The sequence below is a fragment of the Grammomys surdaster genome, unplaced genomic scaffold, assembly GCF_004785775.1.
Source record: "Grammomys surdaster isolate TR1022 unplaced genomic scaffold, NIH_TR_1.0 193, whole genome shotgun sequence".
NCBI lineage: Eukaryota > Metazoa > Chordata > Mammalia > Rodentia > Muridae > Grammomys > Grammomys surdaster.
Window position 1 is genome coordinate 11,447,526 of NW_021604638.1, and position 12,684 is coordinate 11,460,209.

A 12,684-nucleotide genomic window follows, 5' to 3' on the forward strand; every position below is an offset into this window, starting at 1 on the left:
CTTTCTTCCTTTCTTTCTTTCTTTCTTCCTTCCCTCTTTCCTTCCTTCCATCCTTCCTTCCTTCCTTCCTTTCTTTCTTTCTTTCTTTCTTTCTTTCTTTCTTTCTTTCTTTCTTTCTTTCTTTTTTTCTTTTGGCCTAGAGGCTCCCAGTCTGCTAGGTTGTCTGACCAGTAAGCCCCAGAGATCCTGCCTTCTCTGTCTCCCCAGTGCCAGGACTCAGGCCCTCTTGCTTACATAGCAAACACTTTCCAGTCCTCTGTTCTGAAGGCAGAAGGTTTCGTTGATAGAGTAGAGGCTGTTGGATACGGCATGGCAGTGGTTAGGGCCGGACATGCCAGATTGCATTGTGGCCACCTGGGTATGCATTCTGTCTGTATAGCACTGCTATGGTAATTAGCTCCTCCGTGCCTCAGTTTCTCCATATGTCAAATGGAGATGGTGAATACTGTCTGCCATGTAGGATTGTTACAAAGACTAGGAGAATGAATATTTGTTAAGTTCTTATAAAAGTGTCTGGTCTGTGGGTTACATAGAAGTTATAGATTTTTTTTTCTTTTTGTGAGACAGGATCTTACATAGCCCAAGCTAGCCTTTCTATGTTGCTAAAGATATCCTTAGGGTCAATGATGTCCTTGAACTTCTGACCCCCTTTGCTCCTACTTCCTAGGTGTTGAGACTGCAGGCATGCACTACCACATCTAGTTATATGGTGTGGGGATTGAACCCAGAGCTTGGTGTGTGTTAGGAGAACACTACCAATTCAGCTGTAGCTTCAGACCTCAGAAGTGTTTGTTAACTAAAAAAGAAGACAGAGAAGGTCCCTGGGGATGGGGGTGTAGCTGGCAGTAGAGCACTTGCCTAGCACAAGCAAAGATTTAGGTTAAGTCCCCAGAAATGTGTAGAAATAAAGGTAGGCAAGACAGGGGGGAGGGAAAGAGGGAGGGAGGAAGGAGGAGGTGAGGGAGATGGGGGAAGGCAATTATCCCCACCTGGCCAAGTTATCTTGAGAATGATCCTGGACCAGGATGAGGAGAAGCATACAGAACCCTGTCTTGGGCCTCCTGTCATGGACACTGTGGCTCGGCCCTGAATCTCTTCAGGGCTCTACTGTGCCTGGAGGAGGGGGTCTCCAGTAGATTTAGCAGCCACAGCCTGATATCCCAAGGCCTCAGGTGCCATTCCTCTGACCAGAGATCCACATGGTACCCAGCAAAGACTGGCCATGGCTTGGCAGAGCCCCTTCTTCACTGGGGAGGCACCCTGAAGCCACACCCTTCCACATCACGCACCTTGAAATGGGCATCTGACTCTTCCTCCTGCGTAGAACTGGATGGAGAGGGGGTGGCTGACTTGCTCCCTGGAGGTGATGGGGAGCTGTGGGCAATGCCACTCCGGATGCCCATCTGGGAGATGAGCTGGGATTGGCTGAGGGCACTCATGTGGCTGGCCAGCATTGCCGGGCGGCCCAGCAGCGGCCCTGGCCGGCCTGAGTCATAGGCAGCTACCTCCGAGTGGACCATTTCCTGGATCTGAGAGAGGACAAGGTGATTGTGTTAAAAGGCTCCTCTGCCTCAACAAATGCCACACCTGCCTCCCAGTAAGGGACATCTGGGTGAGAGGTGGCAAGTGGCAATTTCCATGCTGGGCTGTGCTTCCCATCGAGATGCCCATAGGGGAATTTTAAGGTGGAGTTCCAGTCTCCCCTGACCTCTTTGTGATGCAGAGCACCTGCAAAGCCCCTAGGGCCCCTTGGCAGTTTGCTGTTCTGTTGGCATCTGCCCTGGGCAGGCGGATGGTTGGCATGCCGCCCATACAGGAGCTTGGTCCAGCTGTAAATGTATCATCTCATGACACAAGCTCCCTGGCGAACACAGCTCTGCCTTGTTTGCTGTGCAACAATGAACGGCAAAGAAGACAGACGCTGGGAACCCAGTCCCTTGCCAGGTGCTTGATTCTGGCCAAGTTTGACCTCACTGGGCCTCAGTTTTTTCATCTGTAGGCTGTGTAATCAAATTACCTTCCGCAATTAAGGACAAAAATCTACTCAAGCACAAAGTCTTATACCATTGAAGTCTGTTCAATACATTGAACGAAAAAAATCTCTGGCTGTCATTTAGCGGGTTTTCCCTGTCAGCTACTTTCTTACTGACTTTATTCCTCTTTTCCCCCCAGTGGTTATTTTTGGGATACAAGAAAACTAATCATTTTCTACATGGGGGCATTCTCATACCGAACACGGAATTAGAACAGTGTGTACTCGTGACCCAAACAAACACGGTATAAATGCATGTTTCATTGAGGCCCCTGTGAACATTCTTAGAATTATTTTTATTTCCTCTGCATTTATTATTTACTGTCTGATTCCTAATGGTAAAGGCCTGCATGTTCTCAGCCTTCTCTTCATTAAGCAGCAAATCGACTTTCGATTTTATGGGGCTTTAAAACTTCCCTTTAGAAGAATCAGCTCTCACGCTAGACATGGCGGCACATGCTTGTAATACCAGGATAGCCAGAGCAACATAGTGAGATCCTATCACAAACAAACGAGATCTCAACATGATCCCTTCTCCTCTGTTCTCTAACGATTTAATATCTAATTTCATCTTTGTTAACCACTCCTCCTGGCTTGTAAAGATTGCTGATAATCCCTCGATGATTTTGAATTATATTTCAAAATTTGTTTATTTCCCTTGTTTTACTGTTAATAACATTTAGGGGCTGGGGAAATGGCTCACTGGGTAGAGTTCACGTTGTGTGAGCATTAGGACCACTCTTCAGATTCCTAGCATGCGTGTAAAAGGGGGCACCTAGTAGGACCACGGTTTGGATCCCTAGCATGCATATAAAAGGGGCCCCTAGGTGCCTCATCCTCGCCTCACTTCCTGGCATCTGGGCTGGGAGGCTAGAGGTTGGAGGAGGGTTTCAGGGAAGGAGGAAATGGAGAAAGTTGAATGCTGGGGTCTTGGCTAGAACTGCAAGGTTCAGGGTCAGCGAGAGACTCCATCTTAAAAATGAGAGCAGAGCCAGGACTAGGTGGATGGCTTAGTGGTTAAGCTTAGGGGCGAAGAGCTCATGTAAATGCCAGGTGGGAGTGGTGGCCGGCTGTAATTCCAGCCTTGAAGGGAGAGGTGGAATCTTCAGAGCAAGCTGGCTGGCAAGATGAGCCATATATCTGTGAACTCTGGGCTCGATTGAGAGACCTTTCCTCGATGAAGAAAGGGGAATAAAGTGGAAGCGTGATGGAGGATAATTCCCCCCTTCAAATTCAGACCCGCAAATGAACACTCGCACACGCACACTCACAAGTGCCCACACACATGTAAACGTGTGTGTGCATGTGCTCGTGCGCAGCACCCCCCCACAAGCATGTGCACTCGTGCAGCGCCCCCCACACACAAATGGACAAAGGAAAATGATGAGAGCAGAAGAGGGGAGCTCTGCTGACCTCTGACCTCCGCCACTCACTATGCATGGATGCCTCCACACACACTCCCCTACAATTAAAAATAATATTTTAATGCTAAAAATTTCCTGGGCATTTCTCATAGATGTTTACCTTGTAAGAATTTTGATTTTTTTAAGATTTATTTTATGTGTACGCGTATTTTGCCTGCACGCATGACTTTGCACCGCTTGCGTGCCCAGTGCTCTCGGAGGCTAGAAGAAGGCATCAGAGTCCCTGGAACTGGAGTCATGGATAGTCGTGAGCCACCATGTGAGAGCCGGGAGCTGAACTAGGGTTCTCTCAACTGTGGAGCTATCTCTGCAGCCCCAGAGAATATTCTGTAAGACTTTGGTTATTGAGCTCTCTTGTGTGTAGGTATTCCATTCTTTAATATTGCTCTTTGACAAAAAGAGTTCTAAAGAGGACTCCAGTGATTTCGAAGCGGCTAATTTGGCTTCTCTTTGCTTCGTCTTGAATTTCTAGTCACTGAAGCGGTGAAGGTCCCTCCTAGGTGCCATTTGTACTTCTGAGAATTTGTCAAGGTTTTCTTTGGAATTCAAATATCATCAAATCTTTACCCGTTCCAAAGTCCTCCCAAATATACTTTGGCGGGCTGTGGTCTTGATGCAGTAGGTACCGGTTACTGACTAGCATTGGCCGTGTTCTTCAGATACTCTAGTCTATTTTGTGTCTCTAACCTCACAGGAGCTTGACTAGACAGGGCTTTAAATCTTATCCTCCACTTATGACCCTTTTATCGTCCAAGAAACTTTTACCCGGCTCCAGGTATACAGAAGAGTAAAATAGACACGTGAATCAAACACTGCTGAGACACCGAGAGGGAAGTCATCTGAAAACAAGTCTTTGGTACACATGAAGATGCCGGCACATGTTCATACTAATGACATGGATGTGCTTATCTACACTTGCACGAAGAACTGAATCTTGGCTCAACTCTGGTAGGCAGGATGGAGAACATCTTTAACATGTCTCAGAGGGGATTCATGTTTTGAGTTCCATAATCATCGATGCTGAAACTCTGCTTGGCATCCGTACAGAGCTTAGATTGGCAGAAGGATGCTTAGCGCCATCTCAGACACGGTTGGAAATCCTGTCCTAGCCCTAAGCCAAAATTCACTGAACAACCTCTCATGAAACACTTCAGCAACTCAAACAGCAATTAAAAAATATCAAACATTCTTAAATAAAAACCAGAATACAAAGATATACTAAACGCCAAGAAAGATGGTGGGAAAAATATTAAAGCCGTGATTTAAAAAAATCTTTGTATGTATGTGCATATGTGTGGGTATGTAGGTGTATATGTTCACCTATGGAGGTCAGAGGTCGACCCTTGAAGGGGAGGGCCTTTTATCTGCTGAGTCATCTCTCCAGCACCCCTATGCTTACTGTTACTATTTTGAGATTTTTAAAAAATTTTATGTGCATGGGGCATGGATATACTACCTTCATGTATGTCTCTGCACCATGTGTTAGTGCCTGTGGGCATCAGAAGGGCATCGGAAGAAGCAGCTCTTCCGTTAAAAATCCAATCCAGCAGCTTCCCTGATCCTTTCCGAGCCCTGACCTCCTGTTCAATAACAGTGAATTCATGCGTTGTGGGTTATTTTTGATACAGCTTTTTCAAATTAAGCAATTTATTGCATGTTTGCCTTATTTGGTTCAGAACCATCTAGATCTAGCTCAAGGGTTCCAACAGAAGCCACTTCACCAAGAGGGAACATCTGAAGGTGTCTACAAAGACATTTTCCGTCTCACCACTGGGGGCATGCTCCTGTCTCCTGGAGGTATTGCCCATGAAGCTGTTAAACTCTACAGTAACTGGGATGACTGCCCTCCATCCTTGCCCCCCAAACAAAGACTTCCTGTGTGTTGATTGAGCTGCTCTGCTCTCCACAGGAGATGCTTTCCTTGAGGAAAATCTCAGCTTTGCTCTGGGCGTGCTTCTCAAAACTGAAGATTGGATTTTGTCTTTTACTCTCAGGCTGCTTGGAAGAGTGTTTTGATGGAATGTGTCCTGTTGTTATTGTGGTTGGGGAATGTGAACCCTAGAGTTTCATTTTTTGGAACACACCAAAGCTTTCCTTAGAACAGAACCACATCTTCCAAAAAATTTCATGTAAAACTAAAACGATGTGGGCTTGGGGCTGAGAGTGTAGCTCAGAGTAGAGTGCTTGACCTGCATGCGTGAGGCCCTGAGTTTGATTCCTAGCACAGAAAAAAAAAAAGAAATATATTCACTGTCCTATATACAAACCCTCCGTGTCTATTGAATGCACTGTTTTGACATCAGTTGTGAGACTGAGAAAACTGAGCTGAAGCCCTCCAGCCTCCCACGTCTCCGACAGTTCCGCAGAGCATTTGGCATGAACGGGTTTTCTTCAGGTACGCCACGTGAAACCGTTCAGTGCTTAGACATCCCAGAATGCTCTGTGTTCATGAAGGCTGCTCCTCATTCATGAAAGCAACTTTGCTCCGGTGACTGTCTCTGCCTTCCATCCTTTCCTATCAGCCGTTGTCATGGTTTCCATACGGTTTTGTTCTCATCCCGCATGGTTTCAGATGCACATCATGCAAATGGTGTCTGGGCGAATGCTGGTCCACAACCCCGTTCCCAATACACTGGGATCCACACTAAGTACATTAGTCAGAAGCCCAAAATATAGGCTTAGCAAGCCAACTTCCTTAAAGTGTGGCAAGTTTTAACTCTCTAAGCATCTCCCCGTCTGCCAGCAATATGAACATGCTGTTTCTTCTTTGAGGATGTTTGTTTGTTTGTTTGTTTGTTTTTCTTTTAGGCAGGGTCTTACTATACAGTCCGGGTGACTTTAAACTCTCTATTCTCTTTCTTCAGTCTCTTGAATTATAGGTGTGTACTACCACGCCTAGCTTTTAAGTTTTAAACAAGAACATGGCAATTGTTCCCTCCAGTGCAAACTGGCTATCGCTTGTTAAGGTGTGCTATATTTTTCTTCTCAGCTAACTGTGGCAGAATTCTTCAACCCAATATTCCTGACTTTGTGATTTATTATCTTGTTGCTATTTGATAAATTAAAAGTACTTAAATTTATTATTATTATTATTTTGTAAATGCCCTACGTCGGAAACAGTCTAAGTCTGATCACTGGTGAGGCAGAACACCATCCATAAGCCAGTTAAGTTACTTGGGTATGGACTAGTGGGCATGGATAGGAGCAGAATTCAGCTATTGGGAAGGACAGGATGTGGCACAGTGTCCTGGGTTCGATCCCCAGCACCTCATAAACTGGGTATTGTGTGCTTGTCTGTTACCCCAGCACTCAGGAGGCAGTGGCAGGAGGTTCAGAGGTCCAAGGTCATCCTCAGCCATATATGAAGTTTAAGGGCAGCCTGGGCTAGAAACTCTCTCGAAACAACCCAAACCTAAACCAATACCAACGACCTTCAATCCTTAGTGAATGAGCGCACAATTCCCAGCATGTCACAGTGCACACCTCCTGGAACCCAGCAGTCTTCACTTCTCCCACACATGAGGACACACACACTGCAGGGAAAGTTGTGAAAGACATTGACAGAGACAAATGAACGTCCCTTTGACGGTCTGCTGTGCATTGTCTTCTGGACCTCTGAGGTTATCTGATTCAATCTGAATGTCCCCTCTGAACTTGGCTAGGCTTATGCTGATTCCGCAACTTTGTAAATTGTAGGGGGAAAGGAGTTATTGCAACTGATTCTTCTTTAAATCATCAAAGATTGTATTGTGGTCAATTTTTCTTGTAGCGATTTTATCATTGTTGTGTGTGTACATGCATATACCGTCATGTGCATGTGAAGATCAAAGGCAGCTCTGTGAGGTGAGTTCTTTGTGTCCTGGGTGTCAGGCTCAGGTTGCTAGGATTTCTCTACAGGTGTCTTTATTGTCTGAGCCAACTCACCTGCATGGATGCAAGCATTTCATCTCAGTGTTATACACACACCATACCTCCATCACTACCACCCATCTACAGAGGTATCTTTACCTCTACCTATATTAAATAATAGCTTCCCATCCCTGCCTTGCCAGAGTCCCTGGAAACCACGATGCTCCTTTCTTTGTATGTGGTCTATGTGTGTGCAGGATGTATGTACCTGCATGTATGGGGATGCTTGTGCCTCAAGGCCAGAGGAGGGCATTGGGCATCCTGCTCTATTGCTATCCACACAGTTTCTTGAGATGGTGCTTCCACTGAATCTGGAGCTAGGTGGACTGAAAGCAAGCCTCGGTGATTAGCCTGTCTCTGCTATTCATAGACACACCCACTTGTGGCTGGGGATTTGAACTCAGGTCCTCAAGCTTGTGCAGCAAAAACTTACCAACAGAACCATTTCCCCATCGCCTGTTGATTTTACTCCAAGTACCTCGGATAAAGGGAATCATACCATGTAAGTCTCCCTTTGTGACTGTCTTATTACACGTAGCACAGTGACCTCAAGATTTAGACACATTGTAGTGTGAGTCAGAATTTCTTTCCCTTTTTAAGGTTGAATGATATTCCGTTTTATGAACATACCACATTTTGCTATCCATTTTTCTGTTAATCAGACTTTGAAAGATTTTTTTTTTGGCTTTGAAAGATTTTTTAAGACCCAAACTGTAATATCAACAGTGGATGAGTGTCAGGTGGAAAACAACTGATTCTTATCCATCCAAACACAAATACAAGTTTCTGGTAGAGGTATAGTTGATGCTACACTATAGAAAAAATAATTCCAATCATCGAATTCAATTGCTCTATGATATCAACCAGTTTTCTAGTTCTTAGTTAATTTATTTCAACATCCCTGACTGCTTAAGTGTGTGTGTCTATTTTTCAGATTCTCCTCTGAACTGAGCATAATTTCTTACTGGCTTCCTCCACCTTAAGTGTGGCTTTAATATGTTTGTGTGTTGTACATGCATGAGAGTCATGCGTTACCTTTAGAAAATTGTACAATAAAGATGAACAGAGTTTTAAACTCCATTTTAAAGGCTTACTGGGTGAGTGAGGTGAAAACGGCTTATTCAGGTAAAAGAATTCTTCTCAAAGTCAGAGTGAACGTCGACAGCCTCACTCCCCAGTGTGGGTGAATGAGCGAGAGTAAGCAAGGAGCGGAAGAGGGTTCCGACGGACACGGGCAGCCCCATACCTTTAAGTCCACATGTATAACGTATAGCATTGCTCTGACGTGCTAAGAGTGGGAGAATAAAGGCAACAGAGTGGAGGCGATTTCTGATAGAGATGAGAGGGAACTAAACTGGCTCCTGCAGCAGCATCCATCCTGTCAAAAGCGGGGCTGGTGCAGAAGGGTGATCACAGAAGCTTGTCAAAGCAGAATACCCAACTCAAGCAGGATGGGTTCTGGGGAGTCTGGGATGCAGAAGTGGCTGGTATCTCCATAGCTTAATTGGCTGTGTTACATGTCATGAAAGATTTCAATAAGATGATGCCAAAGACTGGGCCCTGATCTTCAGGCTAGCTCCAGACTCTATGTTCAGCTACGTGATTGACACCCCCTTCCCAAAACACATAAGACTGGGTCCATAGGAAGGGAAGCTTTATTTCTCCCTAAATCTTGTCCTAATTTTACCAAAACAGCACGTGGCATCGTCATTTCTGTAGCTAAGCAAGGCACAGACAGGGGAACAGCCTCCATCTCCTCCTTCCCAAAATCCCTTGCCTAGCCCCGGACATACCAAACATCCTTGCCACTCTTCCACGGTGAGGTCCAAACCTCTCACACACTTCTCCTTCCCACAAGTCACCCTTCTTCGTATAAGCCAGGCCTTTCTACCATTTACTCTCTATTTAAAACTGTACATGCACCGGGCATGGTGTCACACGCCTTAGCACTTGGGAACCAGAAGCAGGCTGATCTCAGAGTTCTGGAGAGTTCCAAGCAAGCCAGGGCTACATAGTGAGACCCTGTCTGAAAGCGAAGATGCAACCGAATTTTCATTTGCTTCATATTCTCCCAGGTGGATCTAAACTGTCTTATAGCAAGCAACAGATTGGTGCACATGCATGTGCATGTGTGTGTGTATCTCCACGTGCATGTGTGTATATGTGTGTTTGAGGGGTACGTCTAGAGACTAGAGGACAACTTTAGGGTCATGTCTCAGATGCTATCCATCTTGTATACAGAGATAGGGCCTCTCATTGGCTAATGAGGCTAAGCTGGAGATTCACCTGTGTCTACCTCCCTGCACCGAGACTGTAAGCACATGTCACTACTACACCCAGTTTTTTTTGTTTGTTTGTTTTTTAGCTATTGTTCTGGGGTTGGAAATCAAGTCCTCGTGCTTGCAAGGGAAGTACTGCACCAACTGAGCCATCACCCAGCCTCAAGAATGACTTTTTAAACTTTAAATGTTCTTTGAGATTTAATGAAAAAGCTCTGCGATCTATATCCGTAGAGGAAACATTCTTTTTTATATATTTTCTTTTTTTTTAAGATTTATTTATTTTATATATGTGAGTACACTGTTGCAGCCTTCAAACACACGAGAAGAGGGCACCAGACCCCATTACAGATGGTTGTGAGCAACCATATGGTTGCTGGGAATTGAACTCAGGTCCTTTGGAAGAGCAGTCAGTGCTCTGCTGAGCCATCTCACCAGCCCCAGAGGAAATGTTCTTAACGTTACTGATACTTCATAGATCCCTCTGGGCAGAGCATTTCTACTTCTTCATAAGAGTGACACTTTCTACCACTGTTTATCTGTTGCTTTTATTTTCTCTGAGACACCCTCCCCCACCTCCCCCATTAAACACACACTAGATCATTAGGCTCTGTCATCCTGACCCGTGTGGTGAGTTTGGAGTTCGGAAGAAACCCTGAGCCGTTGGCCTTTGCGTATTGGTCATTGCTGAGTTGTTCCGTCTCCGAGTCTGAAGCTGATCTGGTCTTTAAATCAAGTGTCACTTACTTAATTGAACACACTCTGTCCTGATTCTGAACTTCCTGTCACGCTGTCCGTTGGTAGAAAGGCTCCCCCTGACTCCCATTTTCCCCAGTTGGGTCCACCGAAGGCATCGTGTTAGCTTACAGGAAATGCTGCTAGGCTCTTCCCAGGGACCTAGCAACAGCTTAGGTCATCACCTGCTGCCAGGTGTGGGTGGAGCACAGGGTAGTGTACCTTACTACCTCCTCCTTTTCTCTCTCTCATCCCCCCCACCCCATTCCCATGTGTTCCCAGCTGGCTTCACTTTCTTTCTCCCCTTCCTCTGTCTCCCCTTCTCTGCCCTTGTGGCTCTGCTCCAGTCTGTCTGTCTATCTGTTTCTACCCCTTCTCCAGGTCCTCACTCCTCTCCCTTCCCCCAAATAAGCCTCCCTTAGATCAGGTCTGTCGCATCACGGTGCAATTTCTCAGGGAGCACCTTGGCATGGGTCCACCATTGTCCACCACCAACTATGTGTCATAACACACTCTGTTAACACCTAGAGATTTCCATAATCGTTCAGGGGGTTCCCTAACATTCCTTAAAAGGCTGTGTGGAGCACGACAAGAACACATCTGGGCAGATGTCCATCTCACCACAGAGCTCGCTCCTACTTTGCCCATGGCTTCTTCTGCGAACACTGGCAGGCAGGCCGTTCAGGGCTTCTGAGTGGGCCTGGTTTCAGTGCTATGCATTAGGGAAGGGAGCCCTGAAGCTCTCACAGTTGGTCAGGGTCATGGGACTTTCTACAGGGGTAATCTGTAGCTACAAACCAAGCATAGTCACCAAGCATCTTAGACTTTCTAGGGCACTTCACAAACTCAGTCCTAACTCCCCAAAGTGAAAAGGATGCCCCCAATTAGAGGGCTGCCACTTGAGACTTCTAGTGCCAGGAGCTTTGCAGTGGTCAGACCTGAGCCCCTGTCTCATGCCAATGTCCTGTCTCTCAGTGTTGAGGACACTGGCACCTGTCTCCTTATTTAGAGAGGTGTCACTGGCTAAATAGGAACTGCCCAGCAATCTTCATGTCTGCCCAGCAGCAGACACCACTGAGGCTTGACTGATGCAGAACTCTCTGGGGTCATAGGGCTTCTCTCTAGATAAGAGCTTTCCTCTGTTATGGACCTCTCTGAGCTCCACTCATTGCCCAAAGCAGTCCCCAGCCCTGCTTAGCTGCCCCCTCCCAGATCCTGCTCTGGGCCCTTGGTGGCTCACCGTGTAGAGACCTGCATCAGGGTTAGGGCCTGGCTGGTACAGTCTCGCTGAGGGGATGCTAGCCATGGCACGAGGGCCTTTTCTGCCGGGAGCTGCACCTGCACCAGCTCCTGCAGGCCCAGGCAGATGAGCTGAGGGAGGTGGTAGCCTCACAAACCTAATTAGACTTAATAGATTCTCACGGTTGTAGAGTGCCGGGAGCTTTTCACACATGCCCAGCTGCAGTCTCCATGGAGTGTGCTGGGTGCTGAGAGTACGCCACCACCCCCCAGGGACAGTGAGTAATCACACCTCTTGTCAGTTCTGCCAATCCTATCCTGCCTCCCCTCAGAGGAGTCCAAGGGAGTGAGCTGTCCTTTTATTTCCCCCATGTAAGCTACAGACACTCCTTTCTGTTAAATTCTGTCACATAAGTCCTTTCCTGGGTGCACGTGGGTTCTAAAGTTCCTTAAATTCTGAGTCACAGCAGATACCAAAATAGGGGCTAGAAGCCACTGGCCCGCATTTTATTTTATAATCCCTTGACTGTCTCTGGTAGCAACAGACATTAGCATCATTGACTAGAGAGAGCGGTCACAATCAGTACTACGCCATGCTTAGTGAGCTCTCACTATGTTTGTGGTCCCGTTGCTCATGTGTGGGCATATGTGCACCGTCTATGTGCACCATCTGTGTGCACTGTCTATGTGCAGGAACTATGCACAGAGGGCAATGCTAGGAGCTTGTGAATAACTCTCTGATGGACACACGTACTTCTCCCAACTTACTCTGAAGCCACTGAAACTTGGGATGCTGGAGCCTGTGCTCAGGGGACTCTCTCAGAACTCCACCTGTCTTTTGCCTGGGATCCTCTGACTGTGTCCACATAAACCCCAGCAGCTCTGACAGGGGAACGGGATGACGCTGAGCCTGCTCTTCAGGTAATGTCCTACAGGGTGAATCATACAAGTATCCCATTCAGAAGTTTCCCTCTTCCTCTCTCATGAATTTGCTCGTGTTGTGAGTTTGAATAAGGCTCTGGGAGTTGGGGAGAGAAGCCAGGAGGGAGACTTTTCTCATGATATA

At 46.5% G+C, this 12,684-nt stretch overlaps 1 protein-coding gene across 4 annotated transcripts in view; it reads right to left on the reverse strand.

Moving 5' to 3' along the window:
- Positions 1-12,684, reverse strand: part of Tox2 (TOX high mobility group box family member 2) — a 121,991-nt gene that overhangs the window by 11,875 nt on the left and 97,432 nt on the right. For all 4 annotated transcript variants that reach the window (XR_003711707.1, XM_028769692.1, XM_028769691.1 and 1 more), the window contains exon 4: positions 1,290-1,529. Coding sequence is in view for 3 of the 4 variants with exons in the window: in XM_028769692.1 (XP_028625525.1) it covers positions 1,290-1,529 (240 nt within the window). In the remaining variant the exon portion in view is untranslated. The remainder of the gene's footprint in view (positions 1-1,289; positions 1,530-12,684) is intronic.